The sequence below is a fragment of the Loxodonta africana genome, chromosome 24 (genome assembly GCF_030014295.1).
Source record: "Loxodonta africana isolate mLoxAfr1 chromosome 24, mLoxAfr1.hap2, whole genome shotgun sequence".
Taxonomy (NCBI): domain Eukaryota; kingdom Metazoa; phylum Chordata; class Mammalia; order Proboscidea; family Elephantidae; genus Loxodonta; species Loxodonta africana.
The window spans coordinates 10745558-10770152 of NC_087365.1; the positions used below are offsets into that span (position 1 = coordinate 10745558).

At 44.8% G+C, this 24595-nt stretch overlaps 1 protein-coding gene across 2 annotated transcripts in view; it reads left to right on the top strand.

Moving 5' to 3' along the window:
- The window catches only part of BFSP1 (beaded filament structural protein 1), a 48460-nt gene extending 24799 nt beyond the window's left edge, over nucleotides 1-23661 (top strand). The window contains exons 5-8 of one of the 2 annotated variants that reach the window (XM_003411412.3): nucleotides 960-1067; nucleotides 16809-17029; nucleotides 19487-19572; nucleotides 21500-23661. In XM_003411412.3, the coding sequence (XP_003411460.2) occupies nucleotides 960-1067; nucleotides 16809-17029; nucleotides 19487-19572; nucleotides 21500-22446 (1362 nt within the window). In that variant the 3' untranslated portion in view covers nucleotides 22447-23661. The remainder of the gene's footprint in view (nucleotides 1-959; nucleotides 1068-16808; nucleotides 17030-19486; nucleotides 19573-21499) is intronic. The other variant, XM_064275758.1, reaches the window with a different exon arrangement.
- The last annotated feature ends 934 nt before the right edge of the window (nucleotides 23662-24595 follow it).

Genomic DNA, 24595 nt, shown 5'->3' on the forward strand with positions numbered 1-24595 from the left:
AACTGTTTCAATTTACGTACAAATCTGATTTAAAGACAGATTTAGGAATGGAGCTCGTTTGTAATCCGGGAACTGCCTGTTTGAATAGACAGTGGAGAGGCCAGTCAGAAAAGGGGCGTCCACTGGGCAGAGTGTGCAGGGGTCGAGGCAGGGTTTTCCCCTCTAAGTCATTCTGAGCAGTGTTAAAGGTTCCTTGGCCGCCTCCCCGGGACTCCCAGCTTCCCTCTCACCTCTGGGAGCCCCAACGGCTCAACTCCTGCTCTAAAGTCTAGCATGAGTTGACAGCTCAGAGTTCAGACTGACCAGGCTCACCCGAGTCTTGTTTCTAGCAGCTATCCGGTTGGCCCCGTTCATGGTGACCCCACAACACAGTAGAACAAAATGCTACCCAGTCCTGTGCCATCCCCATGATTGGCTGCAGATTGTACCATTACGATCCACAGGGTTTTCATTGGCTGATTTTTGGAAGTAGATTGCCAGGCCTTTCTTCCTAGTCTGACTTAATCTGAAAGCTCTGCTGAAATGTGCTCAGCATCATAACAACATACAAGCCTCCACTTAGAGATGGGTGGGAGCTGTGCATGGGTTACACTGGCCAGGAACTGACCCTGGGTCTCCCCCACAAGGTGAGAATTTACCACTGAACCCCACTGTCATCCATAGATACAGAGAATTAGAGCCAAAGAAAATTCCTCAGTACGAATTTTCTTTTTTACACAAGAGAAAACCGAGGCTTTGAGAACAGCCAAGTCTAAGCTCGGGTCTCCGGACGCAGTCTCGTGCATTTTCCACTCATAAGCATTTGATGATTCTGATGTGACTGAAGACCAAGTAGAAGGGCAGTCACAGTGGCCATGTGGACCCTACACCTCCTTTGCCTGTTCTTTTCTGGATTTGGGAAGTGAGGCCCTCAGAGGCCCAAGCGTGCATGACAGCTAAGTCTGGCCTTCTTCCCACAGGAGGAGCTCCTGACTGAACAGAAAGTTGCTGCCCTGCAGAGCCGGCTGGAGGAGAGCCAGGCCACCCTCTCCCACCTGCAGACGCAGAAGTCCAGGCTGCAAGCTGAGGTACTGCTCTGCACCCCACTTTCCACTGCTTGCTGTTGGTGGGCCACTGTATGAGTGCCCAGCAGGTTAGGTTGGGTTTTACACCATGCGTAACATACGTACGGAAAAGCATGTAAGTATTCAGCTGATGGACTCCACAAAGTGCACGCACCCGTGTACCCAGCATTCAGCTGAAGAGACAGAGCATCCCACGCAGGGGACCAAGCATCCTGGTTTGCCCAGGATTGAGGAGCTCCCAAGGATGCTGGACTTTCGGTGCTAAAACCAGTAGAAACCAAAAAAAAAAAAAAAAACCACAATCCCGTTGCTGTCGAGTTGATTCCTACTCATAGTGACCCTATAGGATAAAGTAGAACTGCCCCATAGTTTCCAAGGAGCGCTTGGTGGATTCGAACCTTTTGATTAGCCCCTGAACTCTTAGCCAGTACACCACCAGGGTTCCCAATAGAGTGTTGGGCAATTTACGACAGTTGGCCATGCCAGTTCCCAGGCCCCTAGAAGCTTCTGGCATTTCCCCTTCAGTCACTACGCTCCCCTACCAAGGGTAGTGCTGTCCTGACTTCTAACACAAGTGACTCGGCCTGCCCCATCAACTTGTTTTAAAGAATAAGAAGAAATGGACACATTCTGAGATTTTGGGGAGCCCTGGTGGCACAGTGGTTAAGAGCTCAGCTGCTAACCAAAAGGTTGGCAGTTTGAATCCACCAGCCGCTCCTTGGAAACCCTATAGGGCATTTCTACTCTGTCCTACAGGGTTGCTGTGAGTCAGAATTCCCTCGATAGCAGCAGGTTTGGTTTTTTTTTTTTTTTTTTTGGTTTGGTAGCGCAGTAGTTAAGTGATTGGCTGCTAACTAAAAAAAAAAAAAAAAAGGCAGTTCAAACCTACCAGCTGCTCTGAGGGAGAAGATGTGACAACCTGCTTCTCTAAAGGTTTATAGCCCTGGAAACTCTGTGGAGCGGTTTTATTTTGTCTTACAGGGTCATTATGAGTTGAAATTGACGGCAGTGGGGTTTGGGGATTTTTATCCCACGTGTGCTCGGATCCGTGCTTCCTGTTTCTCGTCTCACGTCCTTGCACCCTCTCCTTTGGAATTTGATTACAGACCTGGGAGAGTGGTTGTGTCGGTTTCTGCCTCGAGTCAGACACTGTTAGAGGAAAGCTCACATTCCCCCCGCCTTTTTTTTTGGTGAAGCTTAATTTGGAAACTAAACTCTATGGAAAATCTCAATTCCTGTTTTTGTGACCTGCCTTCTTGGCTAATGAGTTTCATCGTTTGTTTGATCATTCCTTCCGGTTTTCTTGTTACGGTACACCTGGCCGTTCTGATGGAGAATGTCGGGTTAAAATATAATACCATCGTACAGTTGCATAGCCACATTTTCCAAATCAAAAAGTAAATCAACATTTAGTTTGACACTACTTGGAAGGGGCAGGAGAACAAAAATTGTAAACATCTGACTCTAATAGAAAACCTAGAATGTTTGGTAACGTATGTTATTCTGTCTCCTACCGATGCCTTGTTGTTGTTGTTAGCTACCATTAGTCATTTCCAACTCACGCCCCCCTCCAGCCCTGTGCAGAGTACAACTGCCCCATAGGGTTTTCCTGGCTGTGATCCCCAGGCCTTTCTTCTGTAGTACTGCCTGGTAGGTTTGAACTGCCAACGTTTAGGTTACCCGTCGAGCGCAAACTGTTTGTACCACCCGGGGTCCTTTACCAGTGTCTACAAAATTGGCATAATTGTTAAACCCACAACTAAAGGTGGCAACTTTCAGACGATACTCAGTGCCCTCCAGATCTGCTCGGGATGCTATTTTGGGACGTAGAGGTAAGATATCCTAATTCCCACCCCCACGCACTGCACAAACCTCTGTGTCCACCTCTCCCTACACGGCAGGTCTTTGAGGGCCAGTGGAATGGAACTGGGGTCTTTTGATTATCCGCTGAGGTAAAGGTCACGGTTCGAGAAGTGGAATATGCCCTTAAAACCCATCCTCCTTACATGGACAAACCATGGCTTAGGGATTAGACACTTCAGTTTGGCTGCTAGGTGATGTGCAGTTTTCCCTGAGAAGGAAGGTGTGTGTGTGAGAGACAGAGTATGTATGTGTGAGCGTGTGTGTTTGTAGGTGCGTGTGAGTGATTAGGGAAGTGGGAGGCGAGACCTCTCCTGGTCCTCCAGACCAGTATTTTTCAAACAGTGAGTTATAACTCGTTAGTTTCATTTGTGGGTTGTAAAATCAATTCAGTGGAATCAGCTGGCCTTAAAAGAAATCAACACTAGACTAAAATAGAATAAGAAATAGCAGCGCACACTGCAGGTAAAAAGGTAGGATTTGGCTTGAGGAACCTGTCTGAGTACACACACGCACATTCGTATGATGTGAATAGCTTACAGTGTGAAATGTGTTTCTTCCTGTGGTCATGGTTGTAAAGCTGGACAACACTTCCCTCAACACTGAGAAAGATAAAGGGCCCAGCCTCATACAGTAAACTCCAGTTCCAGGGTAAAAAGAGTGTTTCTCTCTCTGTGTACCTAGGTGTGTTTGTTGAGTATAAAAATACATTTCATAAAAGATTAACTTAGTTTCTGAGAATACAAAACAAAACCATCTGGCTAGCCACCCATTTCCACCCTTAGTTGCTACCACAAGACTTACTAGTTTACTCAGATGCTTCCGTTTCTCTAAAGCGGGCTCTTAACCTTCTCATTTGTGCCATAACTCCTCCCCGCTTTGGTGTCTGGTCAACCCCGTGGACCCCCTTCTCAGAAAAATGTTGTTAAAGGTATAAAATAAGGTACATATAATTAAAAGGAAACCACTTATATTGAAACAGGTATCAAAACATGATAAAACCATTTCATATATCATAATATGTTACCTTAAATAACAAGACCTAGCAGTGGGGCTAGTAAAATACAAGTCATATTAGTTTTCTGGAGTCCTGGGTGGTGCAAACAGCTAATACGCTTGGCTGCTAACTAAAAGGTTGGTGGTTTGAGTCTACCCAGAGGCACTTCGGAGGAAAGACCTGGCCATTTATTTCTGGAAAACCAGCCACTGAAAACCCCATAGAGCACACTTCTGCTCTGACACATATGGGGTCACTGTGAGTCAGAATTGACACCGACTGGAATGGAAATTCATTTTCTATTGCTGCTGTAATGAGTTACCACAAATTAAGGGGCTTCAAAACAAAACAAAACAGCCACTCATCCCACAGTTCTGTAGGTCAGAAGTCTGGTCAGGCTTTGTGGTAATTGAAAGATTTTAGTGGATTCCTAATGGAGGAGCTAGCTAAGCTGAGAGCTGCAAGGGAGGTTTGGTGGTCCACCCCTTCAGCGTGGCTGCCGTGATTGTGGACACGGTGGTGATGGTGTGAGTACGCCTTGCAGCCTGAGGGCTCCAGCCTGGCGGGGCTGCGGCAGCTGGTTCTGCCTACGGTCAGGGCATCACATCTGATGCTTCCAGAACCCTCCACAGCAGGGGTTCTCAGACTGTGGTCCCTGGACCAGCAGCATTACATCACCTGGCAACTTGTTAGAAATGCAAGCTCTTGAGCCCACCTCAACCTGCTGACTCAGGAACTCTGGGGAGCGGGGTCCAGCAATCTGTTTTAAGAAGCCCTCCAGATGATGATGCAGGCTCAGGTGTGAGAACACTGACCCACAGGACGGAAGATTGCAGCTGCCCGAGATTGGAGCTGGTAGCCCCTCCTTCAGGTAACCTGAACTTAGACCACGTGCAAAACCCCTGGGGGTGACACCTTTACAGGTGCAACAGAAAGGACAGGCAATTCTGGTTCCCTGAATCGCATCAACTGAAGTTTCTGTGACAAGGAAATGAAAAATGCCATGCTAATTGCAAAGTCTGAACCACCCAGATAGCGTATTTCATTAAAGGCACTTCGCGCCATCTAGTGGTAATTTTTGGTAAGACACTATGTAGGGGCTCTGGTGGCGCAATGGTTAAGAGCTTGGCTGCTAACCAAAAGGTTGGCACTTCGAATCCACCAGCCACTCCTTATAGGGCTGATAGGAGTCAGAATCGACTCGATGGCAATGAGTGTTTTTTTTTAAGGAGCCCTGGTGTTGTAGTGGTTAAGTGCATGGCTACTAACAGAAAGGTCGACAGTTTCAAAGATGTGACAGTCTGCTTTTTAAAGATTACAGCCTTGGAACGCCTATGGAGTAGTTCTACTCTGTCCCACAGGATCGCTATGAGTCGAAATCGACTCGATGGCAATGGGTAATCACTCAAGGACACTTGATTTCTTCAGCTTCCTCTTTTAAAAAGACTTTGAACTCTGGGGGCCTAAGAGATAGGTGCTCCTTGTTCAACAGTTGCCCTGGGTTGAGTCATGCTCTGTAGAGGCCAGCTGTCCTGGTCCCTGTTGACCCACGCTGTGTAAAGCCCAGCCCTGTAGCCACGCGTCTACTGCCAAGCTCCACATGAGGTTTGGAGAGCACCATATGGAGGACAGTGAGGGGGTCCTGCCCTCAGCTGCTCAGGGCCTGCTGGGAGGGCACACAGACAGAACAAGTGATAGAAGTGGTCCACACAGAATTCCACAGGTGCCCTACTCTGGACAAAGTTCAGGATCTGCAGCAGGGGCCCACAGCCCGTCTCTCTCCAGTGCCTCTCCGGCAGCAAGCCTGGGTGGTTTGTGGGGTGTTGTCTCCTCCTCTTCCTCTCCTGACCCCTCATGCAGTTTACGGCACCTGCCCCTTGGCTCATCACTTTCTGGAAGTCTCTGTCCTTCTTTAGTACCCAGACAGGCCCCACCCCTTCCTGGAAGCTTCTCTGATACCCACCCACCCCCGAGCACCCTGGGCCCTCCATGTGTTCCATGACACCCTGGGTGTGTCTCTGTAACTAAGTACAGGTCACTCCTGGCTTCCGCCTCCCTCCCTCTCCCTCCCCCGAATGTAAGATCCAAGCAGGTGGGTTTGGGTCCCATTCTCCTGTTGTTGGTAGCTGCTGAGTTTCCCGTAAGTCATGGGGACCCCATGCATGACAGAATGAAATATTGCTTGATCCTGTACCATCTTGGTTGTTGATATGTTTGAGTCCATTATTGCAGCCACTGTGTATTTAGAGTGCCTTCCAACCTAGGGGGCTCATCTTCCAGCACCGTATGGGACACTATGCATGGGACATGGATACTTCATGCAGAAAAACACCCACCAGAAAGCAGGCAAGCAAACAGCAACAACGACAAACCACTGACTTGTGAGACATAAAAAAGATCATACTTGCCCTGTAGGGTAGAGAGATCACAGATGACTTTTCCTAGCCTCTAATTTTTCCATTCGTTATTCTATTTATAGCTTAAAAGTTTTCTAAGTAAAAGCACTTGGGGAAGGATCTGCTGGGGTCACACGGAGTCCCCAGTGTTTTCAGGGGGATGATGCTGGTCCAAGGTGGCCTGCATGATGTGGGAGAATGGGGAGCTTTCTAAGAGGGCTCTGAGGGGAGGGGCTGAGGCAGGAAGGTCTGTGGTTTCAGGAAGGGCCTCAGACGTGGTACAGGTGGGTTTGAATCCTGCTGTGGTATTTATGGGTAAGTTGCTTGGCCTATGTGCCTCAGTCTCCTTCTCTGTAAGGTGGAATGAATACCTGCTCTTCCCTCTTAACACTATAGGGAGGTTGGATGAGTTGATACATGTTAAACTTGCCAGCATGTTGCTCTCGCCCCAGGCTGGGGAACCCATACCCAAGGGGACAATAGGCTCCTTTCATACAGTATTTTTTTCTTTTACACTTTGTGATGGAGCATTTCAAACACATATAAAAGTGAGAGAATAGTTTAATGAGCCCCATGTCTCCATTCACATCTTCGACAGCTACCCACAGTCCCTCTTATATCATTTACCCACCCCGCCCCAGCCCGCCATAATTCTGAAGCAAATCCCAGACACTGGCTCATCTTATCCATCAGTAATCCATATCTCCCAAAGATGAGGGCTCCTTTCATAGAACATAACCACAAGACCATTAACTCACTTTTAAACATTAACAGTAATTCTTTAATATCATCAAATGTCCAGTCAGGGGTTACATTTTCCAGTTGTCTCATAATTTTTATTTATTGAGGTGATAATTACAGAGTAAGTTTTCTTATTGTGTGTTAGGTGAAAAGTTCACAGAACACATTAGTTTCTCATTAAACAATTAATACACAAATTGTTTTGTGACATTGGTTACCAACCCTGCGATGTGTCAGCGCTCTCCCCTTCTTCATTCTGGGTTCCCCATTTCCATTCGTTCAGTTTTCCTGTCTCTCCCTGCCTTCTTGTCTTTCCTTTTGGGCAGGTGTGCTCATTTGGTCTCGTATACATGATCAAACTACGAAGCATGTCTCTCATGTGTGTCATTGTGTGTTTTATAGGCCTGTCTAATCTCTGACTGAGGGTGAACTTTGAGAGTGACTTTGGTTCTGGGTTAAAATGGTGTCCTTTTCATTTTTTTCATACATAATTTTTTCTTTTACTCTTTGTGGTGGAACATTTCAAACATGTATAGAAGTGAGCCGTAATCTCAGGCTTTCTCCATTCTCTGTCAGACCAGGAAGTCTGGTCTTTTTTGTGTGAATTTGAGTTTTATAATACATTTTTCTCCTGCTCTGTTTGGGACCCTCTGTTGTGATCCCTGTCAGAACAGTTGGTGGTGGTAGCCAGGCACCATCTAGATGGGCTGGACTCAGTTGGTGGAGGCTGTGGTAGTTGTGGTCCATTAGTCCTTTGGGCTAATCTTTCCCTTGTATCTTTGGTTTTCTTCATTCTCCTTTGCCCTGGACAAGATGGGACCAGTAGTTGTATCTTAGATGGCTGCCCACAAGCTTTTAAGACCCCAGATGCTACTCATCAAAGTCAGATGGAGAACATTTTCTTTATAAACTGCATTATGCCAGTTGATCTTGATGCCCCCCAAGACCCTGGTCCCCAGCCCTCAGCCCAGTAACTTGGTCCCTCAGGGAGTGTGGATGTGTCTATGAAGCTTCTATGACTTCGCCTTGGTCAAGTTGTGGTGACTTTCTGTGTAATGTCTTTGCCTTCACTAGGGTTACCACTTATCTGCTATCTAGTTAGTGACACCGTGCCCCCTGTAACCATCAAAGATTGTTTTCTTTCTGCATGGAAACATTTTCATCAATTTTTATAATACTGGTCTCATACAGTATTTATCCTTTTGTGACTGACTTATTTCATTCAGCATACAGAAACCTAAACCCATAGCCATTGAGTTGATTCCAACTCATGGCAGCCCTATTAGACACAGTAGAACTGCCCCATAGAGTTTGCAAGGAGTACCTGGTGGATTCGAACTGCTGACCTTTTGATTAGCAGCTAAACTCTTAACCACTATGCCACCAGGGTTTCATCACTCAGCATAATGCCCTCCAATTGATCCATGTCGTGAGATGTTTCATGGATTCATTGTTGTTCTTTATCATTGCACAGTAGTCCATTGTGTGTATGTTCCATAGTTTTTTTATCCATTCATCTGTCGATGGGCACTGAGGTTGTTTCTATCTTTTTGCTCTTGTGAATAATACTGCAGTGGACATGGGTGTGCATATGTCTAGTCGTGTGATGGCTCTTATTTCTCTAGGATATATTCCTAGGAGTGGGATTGCTGGATCACATGGCATTTCTATTTCTAGCTTTTTAAGGAGGTGCCATATCATTTTCAAGAGTGGTCCCACCAGCAGTGCATAAGAGTTCCAACCTCCCCACAATCTCTTCAGCATTTGTTATTTTCTGTTTTTTTTATTAGTGCCAGTAAAGCTGGGGTGAGATGGAATCTCATTGTAGTTTTCACTTGCATTTCTCTAATGGCTAATGATCAAGAGCATTTCCTCCTGTGTCTGTTAGCTGCCTGAATGTCTTCTTTGGTGAAGTGCCTGTTCACATCCTTTGCACATTTTTTAAATTAATTTCTGGTCTTTTTGTTGTTGAGGTTTTGGAGTATCTTACAGATTTTAGAGATGAGACCTTTGTCAAATATGTATGTAGAGTAAATTTTACCCTTTTTAGCACACTGTTCTGTCCATTTTGACAAATGCCTGCAGCAGCGTAACCACCCCCACAGTTGAGATCTAGAACAGTCCCTTTGCCCCCAAAATGCCCTCACACTGCCCTTTGTAGTCAACCCTCCCTCCCACCAGGCCCCTGGCAACTACAGATCTATTTTCTGTCTCTATGGGATTGCCTCTTCCAGGATGTCCTATAAATGAAATCATACAGTGTACAGCCTTTTTTGTAATTTTTTTCTATAGTTTGTTTGAATGGGGATTCACATAAGGTCCACTCGTTGTAATTGGTTGATATATTTCTTCAGTCTCTTTTAATCTATAGGTTTCCCTCATCTCTATTTTATCTTGAAATTGGTTTGTTGAAAATACATACTTCTAAAGTGTAGGTGCTGTGGGCACCAGCTGTTTGCTGTACAGATGGGAGAAAGCTTGTTGTTTGTTGTTAGGTGCCATTGAGTTGGTTCCGACTCATAGCAACCCTGTGCACAACAGAATGAAACGCTGCCTGGTCTTGCACTATCCTTAAAATCGTTGTTATGCTTGAGCTCATTGTTGCAGCCACTGTGCCAGTCTACCTCATTGAGGGTCTTCTTCTTTTCCGCTGACCCTGTACTTTGCCAAGCGTGATGTCCTTCTCCAGGGACTGATCCCTCCTGACAACATGTCCAAAGTATGTAAGACGCAGTCTTGCCATCCTTGGTTCTAAGGAGCATTCTGGTTGCACTTCTTCCAAGACAGATTTGTTCATCCTTTTGGCAGTCCATGGTATATTCAATATTCTTCGCCAACACCACAATTCAAAGGCATCAATTCTTCTTTGGTCTTCCTTATTCATTGTCTAGGGTTTGATAAAAGGCCATTGTGCTGGACTTCTACGCCCTCCATGCTGGTCTCTGCCCTGACCCTGCAGTGGAGGTGGAAAGCCTGGCTTTGTGACTCAGTCATTCTTGGGTGGCCTCTTGTCTCTGAGACTCAGGCCTCAAAGGAGTCTTTTAAATCCTTCTATTTCTTGGGAGCATTTCCTGGAGTGTGTAATGGGCCCAGTGAACAGTCTTGTGTGGGTGAGCTTGTGTGACTGCACCAGGAGTCAGTGGGTGTGATCTGGTATTTGACAAACAGGCGACTGTTTGAGTCAAGATTTTTTTATTGAGGAACAGAAACTTCATCAAACTAGCTTAAACAGAAAGGGCACTATTTTATTTTGAAATAATTTTAGATTTCTAAAAAGTTGTAAAAATAGCACCCAGATTTCCCGTATAATCGTCATACAGTCTCCCCAAATGTTAACATCTTAATCACCACAGTGTTAGTGTTAGGTGCTGTCAATTCTGACTCCTAGTGACCCCATGTGACTGAGCAGAACTGCCCCATAAGGTTTTCTAGGCTGCAAATCACCAGGTCTTTCTCCTGGGGAGCTGCTGGGTAGGTTTGAACTGCCAACCTTTCAGTTAGCAGCCAAATGCTTAACCATGGTGCCACCAGGGCTCCTTAATAACCGCAGTACAATTATAAAAACCAGGAAATTAACATTGATATGATTATCTACAGACCTTACTAAAATGTCACCAGTTATCCCACTGATGTTTGTTCTGATTTTCCTTGCATAGGTGTTGTGTCTTCTTAGTCTCATCCTATGTGGGATAGGTCCTCATTCTTTGTCTTTAATGATGTTGATGCTTTTGGAGAGCCCAGGGCAGTCGTTTTCTGGAACGTCCATCAACTTGGGTTTCCATGATGTTTTCTCAAGGATTAGATTGAAGTTATGCATTTTGGCAGGAACACCCTAGAAGTGATGTGTCCTTCCTGGTGTATCATGTCAGGAGGCACATCGTGATAGAGTCCCTGGGTGGGACAAATGGAAATCACATGATAGAATTTTGCAAGACCAACGACTTACTCATCAGAAATACCTCTTTGCAACAACATAAACAATGACTATACGCATGGACCTTGCCAGATGAAATACACAGGAATCAAATCCACTACATCTGTGGAAAGAGACAATAGAGAGGCTCAATGACATTAGTTAGAACAAGGCCAGGGACAGATCATGGAACAAACTATCAGTTGCTCATATACAAGTTCAAGATGAAGCAGAAGAAAAGCAAATCAAGTCCACAAGAGCCAAAGTATGGTCTTGAGTATATCCCACCTGAATGTAGAGACCATCTTAAGAACAGATTTGACACATTGAACACTAATTAAGAGCAGATGAGTTGTGGGGTGACATTATACATGAGGAAAGCAAAAGTCCATTAAAAAGACAGGAAAGAAAGACAAGACCAAGATGGATGTCAGAAGGGACTCTGAAATCTGCTCTTGAGTGTAGAGTAGCTAAAGTGAACAGAAGAAATGATGAAGTAAAAGAGCTGAACAGAAGATTTCAAAGGGTGGCTCCAGAAGACAAAGTAAAGTATCATAATGAAATGTGCAAAAAGCTGGAAATAGAAAACCCAAAGGGAAGAACACGCTTGGCGTTTCTCAAGCTGAAAGAACTGAAAAAAAAATTCCAGCCTCACATTGCAATATTGAAAGATTCTATGGGCAAAAATTGAATGACACAGGAAGCATTAAAACAAGATGGAAGGGAGAAAGAAGAATCTCTTCAATAAATGGCACTGGGAAAACTATTTTTACATGCAGAAAAATGAAACACACCATACACAAAAACGAATTCAAAATGGATTAAGGAACTTATTGTGCCAACTAAAACCATAAAATTCTTAGAAGAACAAACAGGGACTAGGCTGTCAGGCCTAGCTTTCAACAATGGATTATCTAATAACAAAAACACAATCTACAAAAGACAAAATAAATGAACAGGACCTCATAAAAATTGAAAAATTTTGTTCATCAAAAGACTTTACCCAAAAGGTGAAAAGACAAGCTGCTGACTGGTAGACTATCTTTGGAAACCATATATCCAACAAGAATCTAATAACCAAAATATATATAAAACTTTCACAACAATAAAAAGACAACCCAATCATAAAATGGGCAAAGGACTTGAATAGACATTTCACCAGAGTTGACATTCAGATGGCCTCCAAATACATTAAACAATCATCAACGTCATTAGCCGTCAGAGGGATGCAAATCAAAACACAGTGAGATATCATTTCATCCCCACTAGAATGGCTAAGATAAAAATAAATAAATAAAAATAAAACAGGAAATACCAAATGTTGGTGAGGATGTAAGGAATTTGGAACCCTTACCCATTGCTGGTGGGAATGCAAAATGGTACCGCTGTTGTGGAAAACAATGTGGCGGTTCCTCAAAAAACGTAAAATAGACCTACCGTAGGAGCCAGCAATTCCACTCCTAGGTATATACCCAAAAGACTTGAAAGCAGATACTCAAGAAGAGAGTTGTATACCAATGTTCATTGCAGCTCTACTCATAATAGTCAAAGGCAGAAGCAGCCTAAATGCCTATCAGCAGATGAATGGATAAACAAAATGTGGTATATGCATGCAATGGAATACTACTCAGCAGTAGGAGAAATGAAGTCTTGATACGGGCTACAGTAAGGTTGGAGCTTGAATACATTATGCTGAGTGAAATAAGTCAATCCGAAAAGGATAAATACTGTTTGATCTCACTTATATAAAAAAACAAGAAAAGGCAAATGTATAGACACAGAAGTTTATTAGTGGTTACCAGGGGCAGGAGGGAGGAGGAAAGGAGAGGGTAATGGTGATGGAAAAATCACATTAAGAGTAAGGTTTGCACAGCTGATTATTGTAACTGCTGTCGTTAAGTTGTATACCTCCTTCTGGAGCAAGGGAGAATGAAGAAAACCAAAGACACAAGGGAAAGAATAGTCCCAAGGGCTAATGGACCACAACTACCACAGCCTCCACCAGACTGAGTCCAGCACAACTAGATGGTGCCTGGCTACCACCAGTGACTGCTCTGACAGGAATCACAATAGAGGGTCCCAGACAGAGCTGGGGAAAAATGTAGAACAAAATTCTAACTCACAGAAAAAGATCAGACTTACTGGTCTGACAGAGACTGGAGCAACCCTGACGGTATCGCCCCTGGATACCCTTATAGCTCAGTAATGAAGTTACTCCTGAGGTTCACCCTTCAGCCAAAGATTGGGCAGGCCCATAAAAGAAAACAGGACTAAATGGGCACACCAGGCCAGGGGCAAGGACAAGAAGGCAGGAGGGAACAGGAAAGCTGGTAATGGGGAGCCCAATGTCAAGAAGGGGAGAGTGTTCACATGTGGGATTGGCAACCAGTGTCACAAAACAATGTGTATTGCTTAATGAGAAACTAGTTTACTCTGTAAACCTTCATCTAAAGTACAATAAAATAAAAAAATAAGTTGTACACCTGTAAAAAATTGTATGATATTTTTATAACAATGACTAAAAAAAAAAAAAAAAAAGTAGCTGCTGAGGCTGCTTATGTACAACCAAACACCTCATGGAATTTGGTTCCTTGGTTTGGAGGTTTAGGGTCATGGTTTCATGATAAATCCCAGTTAACTGGCCTAATAACATGTTTAGTGCTTCTGTTCTACCTTCTAGTTCATTGTACAATACCAGGGGTCTTAGAAGCTTACAAGCAGCCAACAATTGGTCTCTATTCACCTGGAACAACAGAGGGAGAAGGAAAGTCAGAAATAGGAGGAGGATATGGAATGTGTGGCTAGCTGCTTCCATGAATAACTGCCTCCTTTGCCATGAGAACAGAAAAATGGATGGTGCCTGGATACCATCACTGAGCATTTTGATCAAAGATTGTGTACAAGAATCCTGATCAAAAGGGAGAAACGTAGAACAGAATTTCAAATTCTCATGGACTCTAGACTTTCTGGAGCTATGGAGGGTAGGTGAACCCCTGAAACTATTGCCTTGAGATAATCTTTAAACCTTAAATCAAAAATATCTCTTGAAGTCATCTTAACACCCAAAAAAAGTAGTTTAGCATAACTAGTAAAAAAGGTCTGCCTTGAGCATTTGCTCTTTTAAGAACTATCTATGTGGGATCAAATTGACAACAGCAACTCAAAAGATTAGATAGGAACCTTAGGGGGCAGTGAGTTTATGTTAATGAGGGAGGAACAACTTAGAAGAGGAGAGTGAGAATGATGGCACAACTCGAAGAATGTAGTCAATGATGCTAAATTGTACATGTTGAAACTGTTCAATTAGTGTATGTTTTGCTGTGCATATTCTCAATGACAACAGCAAAAGAAATAAAAAAAGGTGGAAGGAATACACAGAATCACTGTCCCAAAAAGAATTGGTCGATGTTCAACCATTTTAGGAGGTAGCATATTGATCAAAAACTGACAGTACTGAATGAAGAAGTCCAAAGTGCACTGAAGGCGTTGGCAAAAAACAAGATTCCAGGAATGGACGGAATACCAGTTGAGATGCTTCAACAAACGGATGCAGCACTGGAAGAGCTCATTCATCTGTGCCAAGAAATTTGGAAGAAAGCCACCTGGCCAACTGACTCTAAGAGATCCATATTTGTGCCTCTACAGAAATTATTGAACAGCATCATTTATATCACATTCAAGTAAAATTTTGCTGAAGATAATTAAGAAATGGTTGCAAAAGTACATTGACAGGAAACTGCCAGAAATTCAAGTGGGTTTAAAAAGAGGACGTGGAATGAGGAATATTGTTGCTGATGCCAGATGGATCTTGGCTGAAAGCAGAGAATACCATGAAGATGCTTACCTGTGTTTTATCAACTATGCAAAGGCATACAACTGTCTGGATCACAACAAATTATGGATAACATTGTGAAAAATGGGAATTCCAGAACACTGAATTGTGCTCATGTAGAACCTATACATAGACCAAGAAGCAGTTGTTCAGACAGAACAAGGGAATACTGGGTGGTTTAAAATCAGAGAAGGTGTGTTTCAGGGTTGTATCCTTTCACTATACTTATTCAGTCTGTATGCTGAGCAAATTAATCAGAGAAAGTGGGGTATATGAAAGAGAACATGGCAACAGGATTGGAGGAAGACTCATTAACAACCTGCAATATGTAGATGACACTACCTTGCTGAAAGCTAAGAGGACTTGAAGCACTTACTGATGAATATAAAAGACTACAACCTTCAGTATGGATTACACCTCATCATAAAACAGACATCCTCACAACATCGTGATAAATGGAGAAAAGATTGAAGTTGTCAAGGATTTCGTTTTACTTGGATGCACAATCAACACCCATGGAAGCCGCAACCAAGAAATCGAACAACATATTGCATTGGGCAAGTCTGCTGCAAAAGACCTCTTTAAAGTGTTGAAAGGCAAAGATGTCACTTGTGGGCTAAGGTGAGCCTGACCCAAGCCGAGGTATTTTCAATCATCTCATACGCATGCAAAAACTGGAGAATGGATAAGGAAGACCAAAGAAGAAGTGATGCCTTTGAATTATGGTGTTGGTGAATATTAAATGTACCACGGACTGCCAGAAAAAAAGAACAGGTCTGTCTTGGAAGAAGTACAGCCAGAGTGCTGCTTGGAAGCGATGATCCTGGTGAGACTTCATCTCCCATACTTTGGACATTGTTATTAGGAAGGACGAATTCTGGAGAAGGACATTCATTATGCTCAGGGAAAAAGAGAAAGGAAGACCCTCAACAAGACAGATTGACACAGTGGCTTCAACTGTGGGTTCCAACATAGCAGTGATTGTGAGGATGGCACAGGACTGGGTAACATTTTGTTCTACCTCTGAAAAGTCAACTGTTGAAAACTCTGTGGTGCAGAGTTGTATTCTGACACACATAGGGTTGCTATGAGCTGGAACCAACTTGACAGCACCTAAGAACAACAGCAATGCACTGTTAACTGGTTATCGTCGAGCTGAATCTTGACTCGTGGAAACCCCACGTGTGTCCGCGTAGAACTGTGCTCTGTAGAGTTTTCAATGGCTGATTTTTCAGAAGTAGATTTCCAAGCCTTTCTTCCGACGCACCTCTGGGTAGACTCGAAACACTAACCTCTCGGTAAGTAGTCACGCGTGTTAGCTGTTTGCACCACCCAGGGACTCCTTCTCCTGCATTGCTAGAAGCTCTTAAAGTGTGTATAAGACCACCCCTTCCTCTTTTTTGCCTTGATTTTTACTTGCCCTTGGTTAGTATGTATTATGTTCCTAACGTCATTTTATGTATATGCAAGTACGTGCACACTCACACGCGCGTTTTAGCTGCCAAAACATATATAACTTCACTGATCAAAATCAGGAAATTCAAATGCCTTAGTGACTGATTTAAGAACAGGAAACTTCCCTGCCTTAATTATTTTGGTGACAAATAGTATCTTACGTATTTAGTATGCATTCTTCTTTTTACTTACTTTTTGCCGTCAGACCTGTATGACTCCATCAAAGCGTGAAGAATGTACTTTAATTTGGTTACAGGTGTTACCCCGTGGACCCCAGGTTGTTTTCACTTCCGGGTTGGCCATCTTGGGGTGGGGCTCCATCATGGCTGAGCTCAGAGGGTGCAGCTGCTGCAGGAGACGTGAGTCCAGGTCTCACATTCCTCTTTGGCTTAAGGATTCCAAAGTGATCCATCGCTCTTCTCTTACTGACAGGAAAGCAAACAAACAGCAATAAACTTCTTCATTCCCTGAGCCTCGGTTCTCTAGGAGAAGTCCGTGTCCTAGGGGAGATAGCTGATGGTTTCCCTTACGGTTGTGTCTTTACCTACAGACAGCAGGCCTGGAGCAGGCAATTAAAGATGCTCAGGAGTGTTACGACGGTGAGATCCAGCTTTATAACGAACAGATTGAAGGCCTGCGGAAGGAGATCGAGGAGACCGAGAGGGCTCTGGAGAGGTCTTCCTATGACTGCCGGCAGCTGGCAGTCGCCCAGCACACCCTGAAGGCAGAGCTGGACCGGTATCAGCGCATCATTGAGAATGAAGGCCACAGGTGTGGATGCGGAGGGCACCGTGGGGGGCGTGCACATGTCTCTTCACCCTGGCTTCTTCCTCGGTGCCTGTCATGCATTGGTCTGCTAACCAAAAAGTTGGCAGTTCAAACCCACCCAGAGATGCCTCAAAAAAAAGGCCTGACGATCTACTTCCCAAAAATAAGCCATCAAAAACCCTGTGGAGCTCGGTTCTACTCTGACACACATGGGGTTGCCATGAGTTAGGGTCCAACTCGACAGCAGCTAACAACAACTATGTGCCGGGCTCAGTCTGGACAGCGGGAGTGTGGCACGGGGAATAAAACACAAACACCCATGACCGCGCGGAGCTTGGATACTATGAGTGAGGGAGAGACAGTTGGTGATGAATGTGTAACCTAGGGGGTCTGACATACAACAGGTGTGGTGGAGAAAATTATGGCAGGGCGGGGTGGCGGGGATAACAGCTGGAGCACTTGAGGCTTTAGGGTAGTCAGAAGAGGCCTCACTGGGAAGGCAGCTCTTTGCCCCACAGGCTTCTGGGGACGTAAATGGCTTAACAGATAGGATGACCAGGAGTGTTAAATGAGAAATGCGTGTGAGGCACCTGGCACTGTGCTGGCCCATGGCAGAAGCTCAGAGGTGTTGGTGTTATTAGCATTGTTACCTTCAGTAATGTGGCTGTCGGTATCCTGTCTAGTCTCCTCCATAAACGACCTGTGACTTGAACCCAACTCATTTCAGTACAACTGGGACATGTCTGTATGTCTGTGTATCTCCATCTCATCATCTCCATCTCCAGACTCCGGGCGCGTCTGTGTCCACGTCTGCGTCAGTACGGGTATCCACATCCGTATCTGTATCCGTGTCCACCCTAGTTACCTCGTGCTGCAGTAACAAACATACCACGAGCGAGTCGCTTTGAAGAACAGAAATTTATTTTCTCACAGTCCTGGAGGCTAATAGTCCAAATCAGGGCCTGGCCACGTTGATTCCCTCTGCTAGCCTCTCTTAGTTTCTGGCATCTGCCGGCAATCCTCAGTATTCCTGGGCATTTGTCTTCCCCTGTGTGTGTCTCTGTGTCTCTCTTGGTCTTTTTGTAACTCAGAAGGGATTAGGTTTATGAATGACCCACCCTACTCTTCAATGACCTCATTAATATAACAAAAGGAAGTTTCTATATCCAAACAGGGTCATATTTACAGGTACAAGGTTTAGGATGTCAACACTTATTTTGGGGGGACATAATTCAGTCCATAGCATTATCCATACCCACATCTAAGATATCCTTCAGAGAAAAGACTGGGCACAGTGACCTCATAGAAGGGTACTGATTCTCTACCAAGTCGTGCTGCTTCATTCCATATTGCGAATTTTCTAGGTTCACGTACATACACACCAGCTGCTGTGGAGTTGGTTCCCACTCATGGTGACCACATACATGTCTGGGTAGAACTGTGTTCCATCGGGTTTTCAATGGCTGGTTTTTCAGAAGGAGATTGCCAGGCCCTTCTTCCGAGGAGCCTCTGGGTGGACTTGAACCTCCAACCTGTCGGTTAGCAGCCGAGCGCGTTACCCGTTTGCACCATCCAGGGACTCCTTTCTGGGTTTATGCTGAATTAAAAGAGAAACACCTGACATAGCCCACAAGGAGCAGTTCTTTCCTCCACTCGGGGCGCTCTCTCTTGGCTGCCTGCCTTTGAGTGTTTAGCGGGAGGAACAAGGTTATCTTTTTCTTTCTCTGTTTACGGTTGATGTTCCAAATCATATTTCTGTTACAGTAAAAGCTTTATGTGGACATTTACAAAAATAGGTCTTGATCTAGCTTTCAATGCCCTTGGGAAAATTTTTGTTCTGCGGACACCCCTTTGCCCCCCCATCCCTTCATGAGAAGGTAATGGTTACCCCTCCTGTTTGTTTGCAACTTAATTTTGGTAGAACTTCAAATGGAGAGAAGTGTTGCAAGAATAGAACAAGGGACCCCAGAATACTCACTGCCTGGAGCCACCACCTGTTTACATTTTGTCCCAATTGCTTTATCATTTTTTCCCTCTCTCTACTTACATCTAATGTATCTTATTTTTTAATAACAAGTTAGAGATATTATACCCTGTTTGCCTTTGGCATGTACTGGCCGCCCTGTTATTAAATCCAAAACCAAATAAAAACCCTGCCCAACAGAGAAGGGGCATTTTTAGATTATAAACTTGCCCTACTTCACAATTTTTCTGCAAGCGTGTTTCACAGCTTATGAATTGAGCACAAAGAAATGTTCATTTCCTTGACATTTTCACCCAGTGTATTAGTGTATATGTGGTTACCTGTTTAAAGTTGTATGTAATAAATAAGCAGCTGGATGTAGGGAAACTTTTTTCATTTTTGCTTAACATTAGAGAGAGCTGCCCTGGCTCCTGGCCGTCTCTTTGGCTTGGTGAGATAAAGATGGCGGCCACACTCTTTCTGGTTCCTTCCCTCAGGCTTAACTCCGCCTTCACGGAAACTCCCGTCACCCTCTTCATCCAGTGCCCCAGAGCGTCCCTCAGCCCTCTTCCTGGCGGGAAAGGTAACACACTCCCCAACCCTGGCTTCTGTTGTTTTCTGTTGTGTCAAAAATAGAAAAAAAACAAGCGGCTTTCTTCCTGACCTTCACATTCATGCTTCCTTCTAATGCGTCTGGGAATTACATGCGTCTATGTAAGGGTCCCATCCCTCCCTCTTTCAGGTAGCCCTGCGGGTGCTAAATGAGCAAAGAAGTTTGCAAGGAGAGAATCAGACTTGGGGGATAGGTTGTCCCTTGAATGCCATTCCTGAATGTGAAGCAGGTTACCCTGAAAAAATCCCTGAGCTCAAATTGCTGAAATAAATACCAACTTGTATTTTTTTCCCCAAACTAAACGAACTATCTTATGTAAGGTGCGTCATCCAGGGCCTGAGTTGGTGCTCAGTTATTGTTCGCTTTCTCCCCTTTCAAAACCCAGCAGAAATAGGCCTGCTGGGCCAATGCAGCTTCTGCCTTTAACTTTAGGTCTTTCTTGGATTGGTTGCACACACCTTTGAGGGGTCACCTCAGACATCTAAATCTCCCGGTTCTGAACCAACACAGCATTTCGGAAAGAAAGAAAAGATGGTAATGTCAGTTGTTCGTTATTTCTAGGGCCTTTAAATCCATGTTTCTTATGTGGAAATGGGGATTCAGAGTCAGAATGTTGTTGGAAGGAACGGCAGTCCCAGTGCCAAACCCCCAGGGCCGGCGCCATGTTGTGCGACCTGGGCAAGGGCCCGTGCCCCCAAGGGCGTCCACCTCTCTGCTCAGAAGCCCCCTCGCGTACCTAGAAGGCTCCCCCCAATACTCAGGGTCTCCACACTCAGAAGGGCTCCCATGCTCAGAAGGGTCCCCTCACCCCCATCCCAGAAGGGCTTAATGCTCTGCTGCTGCTGCCTTGAAATTCTTAATGAGTTTTGAACAAAATCACCTAGGCTGTCTTGCAAACATGCCTTCCTCCCCGCCCTAGCACCCTGGCTGGTCTGTTCCTCTGACGTGTTCCCCCTCTGCATCCCCTTCTCATTACTGTTTCATGGCCGCTTTCCACTCCCTGAGTTCTCTCCATCTTGAGTCGACCCACCTAGATGCCATTGTGTGTCTGTCTCGGGCCAGTGGCTGACGGTGGAAAGAGAAGAAGAAGGCCTTTGGGATGAAAAAGCTCAAACATCACTACGTTAGTGAAGTGGGGTGGAAATGCTTCTTAGAGTGAGTCAGGGTGAGATTGTTGGATGGTCTTCTCAACTTACAGTTTTTCCTTTCGCTAGTCTGAAGAAACGAACGTGGCCTTGAGAGCACATAATTCCTGTTATTTCTGAATTTAATAGCATCTCTTTCTTTGTTTGCTCAGGAGGAAGGGGGTGTGACTCAAAGGGCAGCCATATTGTTTAGCTTGGGTCAAGTGGAGGAAAAGTATGTCCTGTAGATTCCCTAGCCTGTAATTGTTCTGAATATGTCAGGGGCACAGGCTGCTGTCTCTCTTTGGAGGAGAGATTGACCTTTGAGGAAAGGGTGTCCGTTGCCTGGCCTGTGGATCCATGTATCTGCCATTAGCTCCACAGGGGCTGTAGTTGGCAGGCGCTGTTGCCCACACTGAGTGTTAGGGCAGTAATATCAGTGTGATGACCAGTGTTATGGCGACTGACAGTGTCAGAACAGGAGCCTTCAGCAGCTCCTTCCCCCAGCTCTGGAAGCCCAGAGGGGCCGAGTGATTCATTCAAGGTTGCCCAGCTCCTTAGCAGAGCTGGGACCTCAACTTAGGCCTTGGGTGCTAAGAACCAGGGCCTTTGTCTCATTGCTTTTGTGCCATGTATAAAAATTCTGTTCCAGTGCTAGGCGTTTGTCTCCAATACAGTTAGTGTATTTTTGAATGAATACTGTATTTTCTTTCCCTTTCATTGCCAATTATACTTGATTTATTATGTATTCTCCTTTCCTTTTTTTTTTTAAGATCTCACCAGGGCTGTGCAGGATGTAACAACAGCCAAGCCAAGACAAAAAGGCCTCCTCAAGAATGTTTCAAGGAGAAAGGAGATCATAGTTAAAGACAGAGCAGATGAAGCTCTGGAAGACATACCATTCAGCGGTCTGGAAGACTCAGAGCAGGTGCAGGTGGTACTTCAAGAAGAAGGTGAATTGAAGCTCGAATCAGGGGCTGAGAAAGCAAGTTCCTCAATGCAAGAAGGGGCTCCAGAGGACATCCCCGATGGAGGGCAGATAAGCAAAGCCTTCGGAAAACTACACAAGATGGTCAAGGACAGGGTGAGAAGCCCCAAAGAGCCTGAGCCCCCAGCCGACCTCTATACTAAAGGGCGGTATGTGCTGGTCACAGGGGACGCCAGTCATGTGGACCCTGGGTTCTCTCCCTCCTCTATCCCGGCCAAAGGTGGGGTGATTGTTTCTACTGAGGAAGACTCTGTGCATCCTGACAGCCCTGTGGAGCCTACTCCTGAGCAGCCCACGCCCCCTTTGGAGAATGGACAAGAGGATACCCAGGAGAGGGAAGATGGGCACCCTGCCGACCAACCCACCACAGACGAGGAGAAGGAGATAAATGCTGAAGAGCTTAAAGGGCCTGAGGAGAAACATGATGGCCAGGAGGGTGAGGAGACTGGGAAGCCCCACGTCGAGGTCATTCCAGAGGGACCATCTACACCCCAATCTGAAAAGCCTGAGGCCGACCAGGATACCTCTGAGGGGCATGGGTCTACCAGCAGTGACCTGATAGGAAAAAGCCCTCCCAAGGCATTGGCATATGAGAAGGTGGAAGTGATGGAATCCATTGAGAAGTTTTCATCTGAGAGCATTCAGACATATGAAGAAACTGCCATCATTGTGGAGACCACAGTTGGAAAGACAAAGGCAAACAAGAAGAAACTGGGAGAGAAAGGCTCTTAAAATGCCTAGGCTCAAATGGAGCAAATGTCTTTGGGATGGGAAGTGCTTTGATTTTTTAGAGCAGATGATCTAAGAGTGAAGGTTTTTGTTTGGATTAGACCGTAGTTGACCCATCTGGCATTGCCAATGAAGCCTGAATTAAAAAAATTTTTTTTCCTTGCACCATCCTTTGTCTAATTAATAGGGGCCTTGGGAATGTAGGTGGGTCCACCACACTTAGGACTAAGGCGTGATGAATATTTTAATGAGCATGCTCTGTTAGAGGGCCACTAAACCAGACTTGTTTAGGAAAGAGAGATTTGCCCTTCATCATGGTTCATGCAGAAACTCATCAGAGGCCCAGATAGTGTCTGAATTTCACACAGAAATGCTAATTGTTGACATTTGGCTTACTTTCATTCCATTTCCAGCACAAGAGCATGCTCCTGGTGGATGAGTGTTTTGTTAAAGATAAAATGACTGGAGGTGTCTGTTTGGGTTCCCCCAAAGGCAGACCCTGAAGCCAGTATTTGGATGTGAGTAGTTCCTTTGGGACGAGATCCCAGGAAGCACCAGTAGGGGAATGGAGAAGTGTGACAAGGAGAGCCAGGTAGCCAGTAAAAGATGTTAGTATTTTCAGAGTTGTGTGACCATCGCCACAGTCAATTCCAGACTTTTTTATCACCTCCAAGAGAAACCTGTATCCTTTAGCTGTCACCCTTCAGCCCTCCCTCCCCTGTCCATACTGAATGTACTTTTGCATAAAAAAACCAAAAACCAGTGATTGTCGAGTCGATTCTGATTCACAGTGACCCTGTAGGACAGAGCAGAACTGCTCCCATAAGATACTTAATATTTTCTCAGTCAGAGATGACAATTTTAGGTCATTGAATTATTAGTCCAACAAGCATTTATTGAGCATGTTGTTAGGTGCCGTCGTGTCAGTTCCGACTCACGTGCCAAATGGTATGCTGCATTGGTAAGGGGAGATGTTTTCAGTTTATCAATGATCTCAGTTTACTCTAACCCTGTCGTGTGTGTGTGCACACTCTTACACACCCACACATACCCACACACATGTGCAGCCATGTCCTTACCCCGTGTCACATCCTAAGAAATAGAAATTACTCAAAACTAGAATCTTTACAAAAATCTTAATGTTACCTTTAGGCACCTATTTTTTTCACTAAGAGTCCAAAAATGTTTTTTTGTTTATACCAATTACAGTTTTTTTTTTTTTTTTACTTATCAGGAAAAGTGTATGTGAGGGTTGTATCCTTTCACCATACTTATTCAATCTGTATGCTGACCAAATAATCCAAGAAGCCGGACTCTATGAAGAAGAACGTGGCACCAGAATTGGAGGAAGATTCATTAGCTACATGCAATACACAGATGACACGATCTTGCTTGTTGGAAGTGAAGAGGACTTGAAGCACTTACTGATGAAAATCAAAGACTACAGCTTTCAGTGTGGACTCCACCTCAAAGAAAACAAAAATCCTCACCACTGGACCAGTAAGCAACATCATGATAAACGGAGAAAAGATTGATGTTGTCAAGGATTTCATTTTACTTAGATCCACAATCAAAGCCCAGGGAAGCAGCAGTCAAGAAATCAGAGGACGCATTGCATTGGGCCAATTTGCTGCAAAGGACCTCTTTAAGGTGTTAAAAAGCAACGTAGTCACTTTGGGGACTAAGGTGCGCCTGACCCAAGCCATGGTATTTTCAGTTGCCTCATGCAAGTGAAAGCTAGACAGTGAGTAAGGAAGGCTGAAGAAGAATTGACGCCTTTGAGTTACGGTGTTGTGAAAGATACTGAATATTCCATGGACTGCCAAAAGAATGAACAGATCTGTTTTGGAGTAGGTACAGCCAGAATGCTCCTTAGAAGCAAGGATGGTGAGACTTTGTCTCACATATTTTGGACAAGTTATCAGGAGGGACCAGTCCCTGGAGAAGGACATCATGCTTGGTAAAGTCGAGGGTCAGTGAAAAAGAGGAAGACCCTCAACGAGATGGATTGACACAGTGGCTGCAACGATGGGCTCAAACGTAACTACAATTGTGAGGATGGTGCAGGACCGGGCAGTGTTTTGCTATGTTGTGCGAAGGGTAGCTATGAGCCGGAACCGATGTTGACAGCACCTAACAACAACAGCCTATT